Consider the following 14,590-nt stretch of genomic DNA (forward strand, 5'->3'; position numbering starts at 1 on the left):
TTTAGAAGGACAATGACACATCAATAGTTTCATAAATCACATTGTTTAAATGCAAGGCCATTTTAACCAGTGCAACACAACTGCAATTTAGATTGCAAGGGGATCATTAAGATTAAAAAAATAAATAATCAGAAAGGAGCAGCCTTTGATAATTTATGTTCAATTGTTTGCAAATTTGCTAACTCCTCTCTCTCCTTTCATCGTCTAAACCATTGTTTCTTGTTTGCATTTAAAAGCTGATACCTCAAATCAAGTTGTTAATCTTCATCCGCAAGGTGAAGTGAGTGCAGACAGGATGTTTGAATATTTGTTCCCTTAGCAGATATCCTCAGTCACACAACGTAAAAATAAGAAACGGTACCCAGGGAACAAATTACTGCAGATGCTGAAATCTATATTGAAGGCAATAAATGCTGGAAATCACAGTGGGTCAGACCGCATCCCTGGAGAGACAGCAAGCTAATATGTTGAGCCTCGATGACTCTTCATGAGCTCTGACTCGAATGGTTAGCTTGCTCTTTCTCCATGGATGCTGACTGACCCACTGAGAAATGGCATCTACAGTTCTTTGAAACATAATAAAACAGTGCAAGACACTTCACAGAGGTATTATAAAAATGGTACAAAGCCACATGAGAAGATAATTGAAGTATTGAATATAGGAGCACGCATTGGCCAGTCAGCCCTCAGAAGCCTGGCAGAATCTGTGGAGAGAAATCAGAGTCATGTTTCAGGTCCAATCATCTTTTGCTGTGTCTTTCCAACTGTTTCCGTTTTTGTTTCTGATTTCAAGAATCTTTGCTTTTTTGTTTTTTTTTCCCTCCTCCGTTCAGATAATAACCCTATGCCTGTTTTAGCTACTGAAGTGGATAACCTCAAATTTACCCAAGTTGTACTGAGTCTGCTATGCATTTACCAACACAATCAATATATTCAACTCACACTGGAGCATCTCTGCGTCCTTAACAAGGGGCTGAACAGTGGCTTGGTGGTTAGCACTGCTGCCTCACAGTGCCGGGGCCCAGGGTCAACTCCACCCTGCGGTGAATGTCAGTGTGGAGTTTGCACGTTCTCCCTGTGTCTACGTGGGTTTCCTCCAGGTGCACTGGTTTCCTCCCACAGTCTGAAGGTGTACATTTTTGGTGGATTAGCCATGGGAAGCGCAGAAATAGGGTAAAAATAAAACCTGAACACATCTATGAGCGTGTTCAAACACCCACTTACATGCATACTAACAAACACTTCTTTACACTTATGCATGTCCATTGATGCACCTACGTAAACACTCCCTTTCCGGCCTGGACTGTCACATAAAAACTGAAATGATCTGCATAGGGCCCTTTATCTTTTCACACATTTATCAAAGACTTAGAATGCTGAGACATCAACTTAGTTAGAATGTTGAAGAGTTCGAAGCAGAAACATTGTAATAACATTGATTAAGTGTGAATGTGAAACGATGGAGTCTTGTGGAAGGACCATAGAATCAGGATTTGGTCATTATTCCATCTGCCTTCATATCATTAACCAACAAAATTTTGTTTCAAAATTTCAATTGATCCCACCTTCTCTGACAAGTGGACAAGAGGATTAATTTAAGAATAAAAGCATAGACTAATTTCTAAACGGTGAGAAAATTCGTAAAGCCAAAGTACAAAGGGATCTGGGAATGCTAGTCGAAGATTCTCTAAAGGTAAACATGCAGGTTGAGTCCGTGATTAAGAAAGCGAATGCAATGTTGTCATTTATCTCAAGAGGGTTGGAATATAAAAGCACCATTGTGCTACTGAGACTTTATAAAGCTCTGGTTAGGCCCCATTTGGAGTACTGTGTCCAGTTTTGGTCCCCACACCCCAGGAAGGGCATACTGGCATTGGAACGTGTCCAGCAGAGATTCACACGGATGATCCCTGGAATGGTAGGTCTAACACACGAGGAACGGCTGAGGATCCTGGGATTGTATTCATTGGTGTTTAGAAGATTAAGGGGAGATCTAATAGAAACTTACAAGATAATACATGGCTTGGAAAAGGTGGACGCTAGGAAATTGTTTCCGTTAGGCAAGGAGACTAGGACCAGTGGACACAGCCTTAGAATTAGAGGGGGTCAATTTAGAACAGAAATGCGGAGACATTTCTTCAGCCAGAGAGTGGTGGGCCTGTGGAATTCATTGCCGCCAAGTGCAGTGGAGGCCGGGACACTAAATGTCTTCAAGGCTGAGATTGATAGATTCTTGATGTCACAAGGAATTAAGGGCTACGGGGAGAATGCTGGTAAGTGGAGTTGAAATGCCCATCAGCCATGATCGAATGGCAGAGTTGACTCGATGGGCCGAATGGCCTTACTTCCACTCCTATGTCTTATGGTCTTTTGGTCTTTTCATAGTTGCAGATACACTGAGAACATTTAAAAGGCATCTGAATGGGTATATGAATATGGAAGGTTTAGAGGGATATGAGCCAACTGCTGGCAAATGGGGCGAGATTAATTTAGGATATCTGATGAGTGCAGACAAGTTGGATAGAAGGAACTTTTCCATGCTGTATCACTCAATAACTCTGTGTGGCAAAGTGCTTCCTGCTGTCCCTTACAAATGATTTATCTCCAAATGTGAGATTTGTCTTTGACCTGAAGTGGTTTCTCTGTGCACTAACCTTGTAATCTCAATCAGATCAGTTAATACCTGAAAGGGTTAAGTGACACTGCATGATACAAATATAAAGGAAGGTTTCTGGGGAAAAGTAGCCAGTGTTATCCAGATGTTGTTCCAATGCCCAGTGTTGGTTGTGCACATTAGAATGTTTCAGTAGCAGTAATCTTAAGTCGAATGGTTGTTTTCTAAGGATTTACAAGAGACAGTTCTGTACCACAGAAGTAATTCAAGAAGGAGTTACACAACATTCTTAAGGATAAAGGGATAAAACGGTATGGGGAGAAATTGGAATGGGGTCTGAGTTGGATGACTAGCCATGATCATATTGATTGGCAAATGGTCTACCATGCTCCTATATTTCTACATAATGTTTTTAAGTAATTTTTAAATATGTGTAATACATCTGAGTCCAGTTCATCAAGATTGAATTTCAAAGATTTCTTGTGGGCACCTTGACCTAAGTAAGTTAGGGTAATATCAATAAGAAGGATTGGTGGCAATGTATCTGCTGAAGGTATTCCACTTGGTTCAGGTGGACGACCATGACATAGTGATACCTTCAATCGCTTAAACCCTAAGAAGTAAGAGCTATTTTAATGCACCTCCTCTCTTGTTTTAACCCTTTTGTTATGATTCTGGGTTGCTTTGTTTTCCTGTACAACAGCCACCTCTGCACAGCAAAATAATTTATTGTCCATTAATATTCTGGGGTATGATCAGTCAAATAGCATTTCCACAGTTAATGAGCTTGTGATCTTTGCAGAGCTGCTTTGTTCCTACAGCAGATGATGTTGGTTGATTGGTTATGTTAGTTCAAGAACACAATATATTTTATTACTGAACAATGTCTAACCTGTCTCTTCACAGATTGATCAGCTCCCAACACTGAGATTCAACCTGTCATCAGGAACTGACACAGAGTTCAATGGCATGAAATCCCTGATCCTGGGCAAGATCATGGGTAAGGATCTTCTTTATTCCTGATATTTCCATTCTACTTTATTAAATTGTAGGTGGTACAGTGGCTAGCACTGCTATCTCACAGCACCAGAGACCCAGATTTAATCCCAACCTTGGGCAATAATGTGGAGATTGCACATTCTCCTCATGTCTGTGTGGTTCTCTCCAGGTGCTCTAGTTTCATCCGACAATCCAAAGATGTGCAGGTTAGGTGGGTTGGCCATGCCAAATTGTTCATAGTGTCCAGTGATGCATAGGTTAGATGGATTAGCTGTGGGAAATGCAAGATTACAGGGATAAGATAGGGGATGCATCTGGGTAAGATGCTCTCCAGAAGGACTTGCTGGGCAGAATGGTCTGCTTCCAAACTGTAGGGATTCCATGATTTATCTCTCCTACTATTGGAAACACCTTCTCCATTTCTAGTCTATCCAGGCCCCTGAATATTCTGCAAGTTTCAATCAGATCCCCCTCCCCCATCCTTATAAACTCCTTTAAGTACAGGCCCAGAGTCCTCAACCACTCCTCAAATGACTAGGCCTTCATCCTTGACATTATTTGCCTCTGAATTCCCTCCAATCTTTACTTAGAATTGGGGCCCAAAAATGCTCACTTCCAAATTCTGAAAGAAGAAGTTGAGAGTTGTATTAGAGTTAGGTCCTTCTAAAATCAGGAAGAGGTCCAGCATGCAAAAAATAGTGGAACAACTTCGGCTTGCCTCTCACAAAGAGGTAATGAGGCTGGGAGTCAATGGAACATTTCATAACTAAGACTGATGGATTTTTATTCACAACTAAGACTGATGGATTTTTTTATGAGGCAAGTATTTTAAAGGTTATGGATGAAATGCAGGTGACAGATTTAAGATAAATATCTGCCATGATCAAATAGACTGGCAGCATGACATTGAGGTACTGAATGCCCTACTCTTTGCTCCGCGCTAGGGTACACTTGTATTCAAAGCAAGTCAGCGAAGGTTCACTCAGCTGTTTCTTGGGTGAAACATGTTGTCTTATGAGAAGAGGTTGAGCAGATTGGGTCTGTACTCTTCGAAGTTTAAAAGAATGAGAGGTGACCTTACAGAAGACCTTACAAGACTCTGAGTGGCATTGACAGGAAAGCTGAGAGGATTCCCCCTTCCTCGGGGTTTCCGGTGCTACAGGGCACAGCTTCAAAATAAGGCAGACGTGACGAAGGAGTTTTCTCATCAAAGGATGTTAATGTTTGATTTTTCCTTTGTCAGCCAGCAATGGAGGCTGTGTCCTTGAATTTATTTCAAGGATGAGTTGCTTTGATTGGCGAGAGAAACGAGTGGTGTCTGGGAGCAGGCAGGAGAGTAGAGTTAATGTCAGACTGGTGTTACTGAGTGACAGAGCACGATGGAAGGTTGAATAGCCTGTTCCGCTTGTTAATTCTCTTGTTCTAACTCCTCTATTCAGAGCCAATGTTCACAAATTTTACTAAAATCAGTCTACTGCCACTGATTTCAGAAAGTGAGGCAACTGGCAAGAGACCTTTGAAGAAAGAAACTGGCGCATAGAGCTACTAACCTGACCTTGTGAAAAATATTCAAAAATACAAGTGAGCAGACTTCTGATTGAGCAGTGGCATGCAGGAGATAAAACCCTTTATAGAACAGGGCAGAGCCTGAATTATGTGCTTAGCTAACTGGTCTCAGTTCCTCACCGGGTACCTCAGAATTCAGGACACCAAGGAGGCTTGTGGTAAATCATGTTAAATAAACTCATTTCAGCAGTGTTAAACAAGAACTCACTGAGCATGAAATTTAATGTACTTCCAAAGCCCCACATTAACGATTAATGTAAATTATGTTCAACTGAGGCAGATGACTGTTGCACAGTGTTTTTTTTAATTATTGATGATTTCAGAATTGGTAATTACAAGGTCAAGAGTACGATGTTATATACTTGTTGAAGAATTGGTGCAGTGCTTTGGTTGTATTATACGGACCATTGATCAATTCCGCACCTTCAAAAGAAATACCTTAACGGCTTTAGCATGTCCAAAGCAACATTATACCAATTAATTAGTTTTCAAAAGGTTACAACAGAGGAAACATGGCAATCTATTTATGCACAGCAAGCTCCCACAAGCGGCAGCTGATGATGACCAGACAATCTATTTTAGTGACGGTCGTGCTCCATTGTTCGGTGTTCGGTTGTGTGTGCCTGTTGAGTGCTCATTGTGCTGTGGATGTGACGACAGAGAAATTGAAACAAACAGTCAGGAATGTAAAGATGACATTTTAGAAGTATTGACATTAAGCCGCTGCCCACACATAGGACCATGGTGATGGTTATCATGGCACAGGAGAAACAGGGTGTACTCACCTGCAAATTACACTGCAGCAACTCACCACACTCCTTCAAAGGCAGTCTTGAAATCCATTCAGAACATAGGAAAATCCAAACAGGAGTACGCCATTCAGCCCCCTCGAACCTGTTCCACGATTCATGGTTGATCTGTGGCCTAACTCCATATTCTGCCTTTGTCCATATTCCTTAATATATTTTCTTAACAGAATAAAAAAAATCAATCTTGTCTTTAAAATTAACAACAGATCCAGCATCAACCACCATTTGAGGAAGAGAGGTCCAAACTTCTCCCACACTTTTAGTGCAAAAATTCTTTCTAACATCTCTCCTGAATGCAGATATTGCAAATCAGAAACAAAAACAGAAATTGCTGGAAAAGCTCAGCAGCGTCCGTGGAGAGAAGTCAGAGTTGGGTCGAGTGACCCTTCCCCAGAACTGGCTCCTCTTTGAAATTAAGGTCGAGAGTTGATCTGATCAAGATTTTCAGGCAAGTAGATTGGGAGATTGAGGGCAACTTGAACAGACAACCTGGAACTAATGATTAAATGCTACAGTTAGAGCCAGATCTGTCAGGAGACACTTCAGCATACAAAAGGCAATAACATTTGAAAGTCCTTGCTGGGAAATGGCAATTTCTCAATTGTCAATTTAAAACTGAGACTGATACATTTTGGTCAGAGAAAGTGAGGGCTGCAGATGTTGGGGAATCAGAGTCAAAGCATATGGTGCTGGAAAAGTATAGCAGGTCAGGCAGCATCCGAAGACCAGGAGAGTTGACTTTTCAGGCATAAGCCCTTCATCAGGAATGATAAATTTTGGTAGCCAAAGACTATTGAGGAATGTGGGTCAAAGGCAGGCATATGGAGCCAATTCACAGATGACCCACAATCCCCACTGAAAGGTGGAGAATGAATTTGAGGGGTTGACTCCTACTTGTTCACCTTTGAGCCTTAATTTGATTTCCCTCATGTGTGATCTCTCAAATGTGATGACAGCAATGAGCTGTACCCATTTTAGTAGCAAGAGTTTATCCACAAATATTAATTTGATGAAGCTACTTGGAATAGAGTTCACAGCAATATTGGTGTGTTGAGAATATGCTGCCTGACCTGCTGTACTTTTCCAGCACTAAACTCTCCACTCTGATCTCCAGCATCTGCAGTCCTCACTTTCTCCTATGATGGGGGTCGGTTAGCTCATTTGATTGAATGGCTGGTTCAGAGTGATGTCAACAGCACAGGTTCAGTTCCCATACTGGCTGAGGTCATTATGAGGTCCTGCCTTTTCAACCTCACTCTTTGCCCCAGGCATGATGACCCCCAGGTTAAACTCATACCATGCTTCTGCAATTAGAGACCCACCCTTTGGTGATTTTACTAGTGTTCTGTACTTGCTGTATTGAACAAAGAAGCACATTTTTAAGCATCAATCACTCGAATCATCATTGAAATGATGGAAGTTTGATTTTTTTTTGTTACTTTTCTCTCCTGCTGAAGCATGTATTGTCCTGCATCTAGAACTAACTTTCGTGGTGTTTTGTTTGAACTGTAGACATTAGTGGGCTGGACAAAGAGCTCCTAAAAGCAAACACTTGGGGATTTATTGGCTGCCTTTCTACCGTCCAGTTTAATGGGATCACACCACTCAAGGCTGCCCTACGTCACTCCAGTGCTGCACCGGTCACGGTCAAGGGCAGTTTGGCTGAGTCAACATGTGGCATTTCAGGATCAGCTGGTTCAAGAGCCATTACAACAACCCATCCACTTGCAGGTAAGATAATCTTTTATTTAAGCCAATACCACCATTTAATTCGAAAGGTGAGAATTGCATGGAATTTTCACCACAGATACAGTCCAAGCAGCCAATGGAATCCTTTCTCCTTCCCTTACCCATCTCATTCTATCTGCATGGCCTATTTTTTTCTGCCTTGGGCTTACCTAGTTTGATCTTACAAGTATCCATACTATTCAGCTCAACCATTGTCCCTGGTGATAACTTCCACATTCTCCCCAATCTTTGTGAAATAAAAAGTTCTTCCGAATTTTCTGTTAGACTTCTTTATGACTATCTTATATTGATGGTCTCTAACTTCGCTCTGTCCTACAAGTAGAAACACTCTCTCTGCATCCCTCAAAATCTTCCATAAATGCAAAGAGCACTTACAGACTATCGCTTAAGCTTCTCTTTCTCAGGGAAAATATACCTAGCTCTTTCGGCTTTTCCTGATAGTGTTCTAATCCCTACTGTCAGTTCCCACAAAGCGGAGTCGCAGGTAGACAGTGTAGTGAAGGAGACATTTGGTACGCTTCCCTTTATTGGTCAGTGCATTGAGTATAGTTGGGAGGTCATATTGCGGTTGTAAGGGATGATTGGTTGGGTCACTTTTGGCATTCAATTCTGGTCCCCTTGCTATACGAAAGATGTTGTTTCAGTTGAAACGGTTCAGAAGAGATTTACAAAGATGTTGCCAGGATTGGAGGATTTGAGCTATGGGGAGAGGCTGAATAAGCTGCAGCTGTTTTCCCTGGAGCGTCAGGGGCTGAGGGGTGCCCTTATAGAGGTTTATAAAATCATGAGAGACATGGATAGGGTAAATAGTCAAGGTATTTTCCCTCAGGGTAGAGGAGTCCAAAGCTAGAGGGAAGAGATTAAGGTGAGAGGGAAAAGATTTTAAAGGGACCTAGGGGGTAACTTTTTTCACACAGAGGGTGTGCATGTGTTGGACTGAGCTGCCAGAGGAAGTGGAAGAGGCTGGTACTGTTACAATATTTAAAAGGCATCTGTATAGGTAAATGAATAGGAAAGGTTTAGATGGATATGGGTTAAGTGTAGACAAATGGAACAAGATTAGTTTAGGATATCCGGTCGGCATGGACGAGTTGGACTGAAGGTTTTGTTTTCGTTTTGTACATTTCTATGACTCCATGACACCAAGTCAGATCTCAAAGTGAAATCTGGCTTAATAGACCCAAACTATTTTTTTACTGTGAAAGTCAGATACTGAACACATTCACAAAATGTTGTTGGTGTACTGCCAATGTACGAAATGTACTTTAGATGTACCAAGTGGATATGAAGATAAATTGAAGGGGTTGAGACTGATCTTCTTGGAGTAAGGAAGACTGACATGGTATTCGATGGATGTTTTAAAAATTATAAGTGAGCTGGATAGAATAGTTTGGGTGAAGATGTTCTCACTCATAAAAGAAAAAAACTTACAAGAGGGCGTAGATTTAAAGTGATGTGCTAACAAAGGCTGGTATGAGATAAAGCTTTTTCACTCAGTGATTGGTTAGGGTATGGAGTGCACTCTCTGGAAATGTGATGGAGGCAGATTCAGTTGAGGCATTCAAGAGGGTATTAGATGATTATTTGGTGGCATGTAGGTATTTGGGGAAAAGGCAGGAGATTGACTTGACGGGATAGAACCAGTGTGGGCATAATGGGACAAATGGCCTCCTTCTGTACTGTAACAATTCTATGAAGAAATACCATTACCCTCACATAAAGGCTCCTTGCACAGGCTGTTGTATCTGTAATCAGTTTCCATTCTGTGAATTTATGTGCAATCATGAGATCCTGTTTTCCTTAAGCCAGTATCTCTCTCTAAGACATCTAAAACATATTGGGTACTAGATTTACTATGAACTTAATTCAAAGCCAGTACATGAGTTTCTTAGACGCAGTGTCAAATAGACTGGCCTCCATCTTCTTTCACCCCACAGACACAAGCTGCCTGACAAACTGGCAATTAGTAACCAACCTGGCTACTGCTGCTGGTATACTCCATGATAAAATAAAAGAAAAGTAGCTTTCTCAACTCTCAATCAGAAGGTTTCAAAGCCAATTCCAAAGACCAAAGCACAAAAATCTAGGTCCATATTGCAGTGCAGTTCTGAGAGAGTGCAGTACTGTCAGAAATACCATCAATCAAGTGAAATGTTACACCAAAGTCTAGTCTATCTTTTCAGGAATAAATAAAAGATCCATGGCACTGTTTTCATGGAGAGAAGGGCAATTCTCACTGGTTAATATTTAGTCCTCAATCAGCATTCCAAAAAAAAAACTAGCTATCTGATTAGTAAACATTGTGAGACTTTACTTTCTGCAAACTGGGTGTTATGATTCCTATATTGCAACTGTGACTACAATTCATTTGTACTTCATTAACTCTAAAGCACTTCAGGATGTTGTGTGTTTTAAAAAGATGCTGTGTAAATGCTAAGATTACATTTCCTCTTTCCACTTTCTGCTCTTTGTTGTTGTTGCTTTCAGAGTTGCCTGATCTCAGCTAAGCTGGGCGAGATAAATTCTAAAACAAAGTGTAAGATGTGTAGTTAGTTTCCACTGAAGCCATGATTTGGAGATGCCGGTGTTGGACTGGGGTGAACAAAGTTAAAAATCACACAACGTCAGATTATAGTCGAACAGGTTTAATTGGAAGCACTAGCTTTCGGAGCGACGTTCCTTCATCAGGTGATTGTGGAGGGCTCGATCGTAACACAGAATTTATAGCAAAAATTTGCAGTGTGATGTAACTGAAATAATACATTGAAAAATTGATTGTCTGTTAAGCCTTTCATCTGTTAGAATACAGTGATAGCTTCACTTCTTTCATGTGTAAATCACAAAACCCTTTTTTTAAAGTTGCAGTCTCACGTTAGCTGTTAACAATGGTCTAGCTATCACCGTTGTCTTCCTCCTTCTGCCAGAAGATGGCACTGTGCAACCACCTAAACCTGCATTATCTCGAGAAGTCCGGTGAACCAAGCAGTATTATCCAGTCATCCCTTCCCTCATTTTTGAGTTATCTTTGAGACTTTATATGAAAATTATTGGAACTCTCTCCCGCAAGCCTCAATGGAGATTCGATCATGTGTTAAGTTTAAACCTGAGCTTGCTGGTCTTTAATGAATGACATTAATATTTAGGGAAGATAAGAGTTCAACACAGGTTCAAACCTCAATTCAATAAGATCTGCTTCATACCTCACCATTGCTTTAGCCATCATTTTGATGAATGGCAAAACAGGCTGGAAGGGACAAATGACTTACTCCTGGTTCTAAATCCGATGTTCCTGCAACTCTTTTAATGAACAGAAGTCTATTAACTTATTTCTTTCTTATATTCTTTCGTGGGATACGGGTATCCCAGCAAGGTCAGTATTTGTTGCTCATTCCTAATCATCCTTTGAACTGAGGAGTTTCCTGGGTCACTTCAGAGTGTGTTTCAAGGTCAACTACTTTGCTGTCGGGCTGGGGTCACCTGGAGGTCAACGTAGGTAAGGATGGTAGATATGTTGGGCCAAATGGCCTGATTCCACACTGTAGGGAATCAAATCTAATAACACCTCTGCACCCAATCATAAATGAAGTTATTTGGTTATTGGTGATATCACTATTAAAAGAAAACACTCCCATTTATTCAAAATGATATCTAATATATTGAAATTGCTTCAACGAATCCCTGATGGAAACAAACATTTCACTGAAGTGCTTCATTCCTGATTTCAGCAAACATCCCCATTCAACAAACAGCTGGAGTTGTCCATCAATAGACACCCCATTGTGAAAATCAGGCTTTTGCAGCCAATGGCTATATGAACAAGCACTCGGAAATGCCGAGCATTGTTGTTTTAACTGGACAAAGTCATGGCAGCCTTGGCAACCCAAATGACTTTGGATACTGCTTACTCACAAATAATCTTTTTTTCACAAAGCCAAAGGGTACCTTGCATAAACCATAAGTAACCTTACCTGTCCCAGAGTGCTTTATCTTAATCAAAGATGCGCATGGACCAAATCCAAAGAAGTACCATGGATCTACAAAAAGACAGGAATGTAGAACAATTGTCTAGCCCTCATCCTTCACACCTTTTCAGTCTCTCGCATCCCAAACACTCCCCATACCCCACTCAGGCCATCCTTTGCACCTGGGCAGAAGTGGGTACTGTAGATGCTGGAGAAGGGCTTTTGCCCAAAACATCAATTTTCCTGCTCCTCAGGTGATGCCTGACCTGCTGTGCTTTTCCAGCACCACTCTAATCCCAACCTTTGCACCTCACTGGCCTAGAATGTGGGAAACCAAGCATTGCTATTCCTAGAATTGCCAGAAGAGTTAAAGATCTGACAAATGTCATCAAAATTCCACAATTGACTAGTCCAAGTTGACAGAAAGCATGGGTCAGTTTTTTTTAATTAACGATGATTACTATTCATTATAAATAAATACATTCTAGCTACAGAAAACGATTATGAGCCATTAATATACAACTCTACCAGTTAAAACTCTGACTCCCTTCAGATCTCCAACTACACATGCATATAAAAAGCAGACTCAAAAGAAAGGTGAGAGAATGTGAGGACTGCAGATGCTGGAGAGTCAGATTTGAGAAGTGTGGCATACGTCAGGAATGGGCTTATGCCCGAAACATTCATTCTCCTGCTCCTTGGATGCTGTCTGATCTGCTGTGCTTTTCCAGCACCACATTTTTTGACTGAAAAGAAGGGTGTCATGGTGGAGGGAAAGTTTGGGAAGGCAGTTCAGTGGTCTCTATCTGAAGGCCCGCTGACATGGTCTTTCTGTTTTGTCAGGATCTGGTGCTCCTCAATCTTCCCTTCTCCAGTTACTTGTAGGAGGCACAGGGCGATTGGTTCAAAACTTATAAAGTCCCTTACAAGTTTATAATGAGGCACAGCTTACAGCAACTCCTGAGAAGTATAAGTGTTAAAAAAATTCGCAGCAATTCCTTCCACAATCCTTCATTTTAAAACAATCCTTTTCCCATTTCAGCTCAAAATCAGAAGCACAGAAACATGAAGATGCTACATTATGCAAACTTGTGCACACTAATGCTTTCTACCCATCCCCCATGTCATCTTGTGCCCATATGCAAACGTAGTGCCTTCTACAAACTGTGTTCTCCCCCTTCACCTACCATGTCAATGCAGTGAGTATCTATGAGTACCCAGAGACAGAAAATTCCCATTGCTTCAATTTCAATGTAGCCCACTACCCTCCATTGATAAAAAGACTCTAATTCATAAATACGCACTTTGTCATTGGTCAACACTTGTTGACAGGTTGACACTTTCTTTAACCCTACTCAATACTTTTTGATAGGTCAGTATTCCAAGTGGCTTCTGTGCTTTTTACACACAACTCGGGGAGGTTATCAAAGGTTATTTCGGCCCATCTCAAAGTTCCCTTAGGTCCATCTCTTCAAAGACCGCTAACATCAAGATGGCCTGAGACCACAGACAGAGGGGTACCCCAGGTTTTGGAAAGTGTTCCTTGGCTAGTCTATAGAGATACACTGACATAGGCCTGTTCTGACCATGTCAGATCTCCACACTCTGTTTGAGTCAACAGGAGCTCCAACGTTAGACTTTAAAGGACTAGATAAGTTACCGTGCCTGCCTGAACTATGAGCCAACATCATGGCACTAGAAATGATTGTATTCAGGGGAAGAACTTGGGATTCAAGACTTCTTGAAAGATCATTTCCTCATTAGAGTTGCTATCCATCGTGGTGAAAATCCAAGATTGGATGCGTTCTCACCGATGCCTTGCATTAATGTTCTTTTTTTAATCCATTCATGCAGCCAGCCATTATTGTCAACTATAATTGCCCAGAGAGGAGTGAAGAATCAACCATATTGCTGTGGGCCTGGAGTTACATCTTGTGCAAAAAGGACAGCAGATTTGCTTCCATAAAGAGCATAAGTGAATCAGATGGATTCTTTTCAACCATCAGCAATGTTTTCACCGTCGTCATTAGGCTCGTAATCCCAGACTTTTATTGAATTAAAATTCCATCACCTGCCATGGCAAAATTCAAACCTGGGTCCCCAGAACATTACCAGGGTTTCTGGATTAATAATTCAACAATGATTAATAGTTCAAACACCATCACTTGTCCAAGTGATGTAAGATTCAAAGGCACTGAGTGCAGTGATGATAGTTGAAAGGCACATGTTACAAGTTGGAATATCAGCAATTATAACAGAAGGCTTATTGGATCATAGGAATAGCACAGAACAGGCTATTCAATCTCTTGTATTCATACTAGCTCACTTTCAGAGCATCTTGTCACATCCCATTCACCCATCTTTTCTTGGTAAATTTCTTTCTGAAAGATAATTGTCACATTTTTCTTTAAATGTGCCGTCTGCCACACTCTCAGACAGGCAGCCCAGATCCTCATCACTAGCGGAAAAATATTGTCCTGCATATCACTTCACGTTCTTTTGCCAATCATTTTAAATTAGTGCCATGTCATACATTGAAATTAATTAGTGGGGAAGATCAAAGAAGTACTTTGTGAATTATTGGCAATCTTCACTTTCATTCTTGGAGGATAATCTGATAGAGCAGTTCGTCCGCCCAGTAAAGAAGCCAAACAATTTTTAATAATAAAATTGATAAAGGAGGTACATTATTTATAATCAGGGTCCAAAGGCGTGATGCTGGAAAAAGCACAGCCAGTCAGGCAGCATCCGAGGAGCAGGAGAGTCAACGTTTCAAGCATTCCTGATGAAGAACTTATGCTCAAAACATCAACTCTCCTGATCCTCAGATGTTGCCTGACCAGCTGTGCTTTTTCCAGCATCACACTTTTTGTCTCTGATCGATAGCATCT

At 41.1% G+C, this 14,590-nt stretch overlaps 1 protein-coding gene across 1 annotated transcript in view; it reads left to right on the forward strand.

The window, feature by feature from the left end:
- The window catches only part of LOC132817323 (contactin-associated protein-like 5), a 910,472-nt gene that overhangs the window by 855,175 nt on the left and 40,707 nt on the right, over positions 1-14,590 (forward strand). The window contains exons 21-22 of the mRNA XM_060827733.1: positions 3,521-3,614; positions 7,501-7,719. Of these exons, the coding sequence (XP_060683716.1) occupies positions 3,521-3,614; positions 7,501-7,719 (313 nt within the window). The remainder of the gene's footprint in view (positions 1-3,520; positions 3,615-7,500; positions 7,720-14,590) is intronic.

This window comes from Hemiscyllium ocellatum, chromosome 7 (genome assembly GCF_020745735.1).
Source record: "Hemiscyllium ocellatum isolate sHemOce1 chromosome 7, sHemOce1.pat.X.cur, whole genome shotgun sequence".
In the NCBI taxonomy this organism is placed as follows: domain Eukaryota; kingdom Metazoa; phylum Chordata; class Chondrichthyes; order Orectolobiformes; family Hemiscylliidae; genus Hemiscyllium; species Hemiscyllium ocellatum.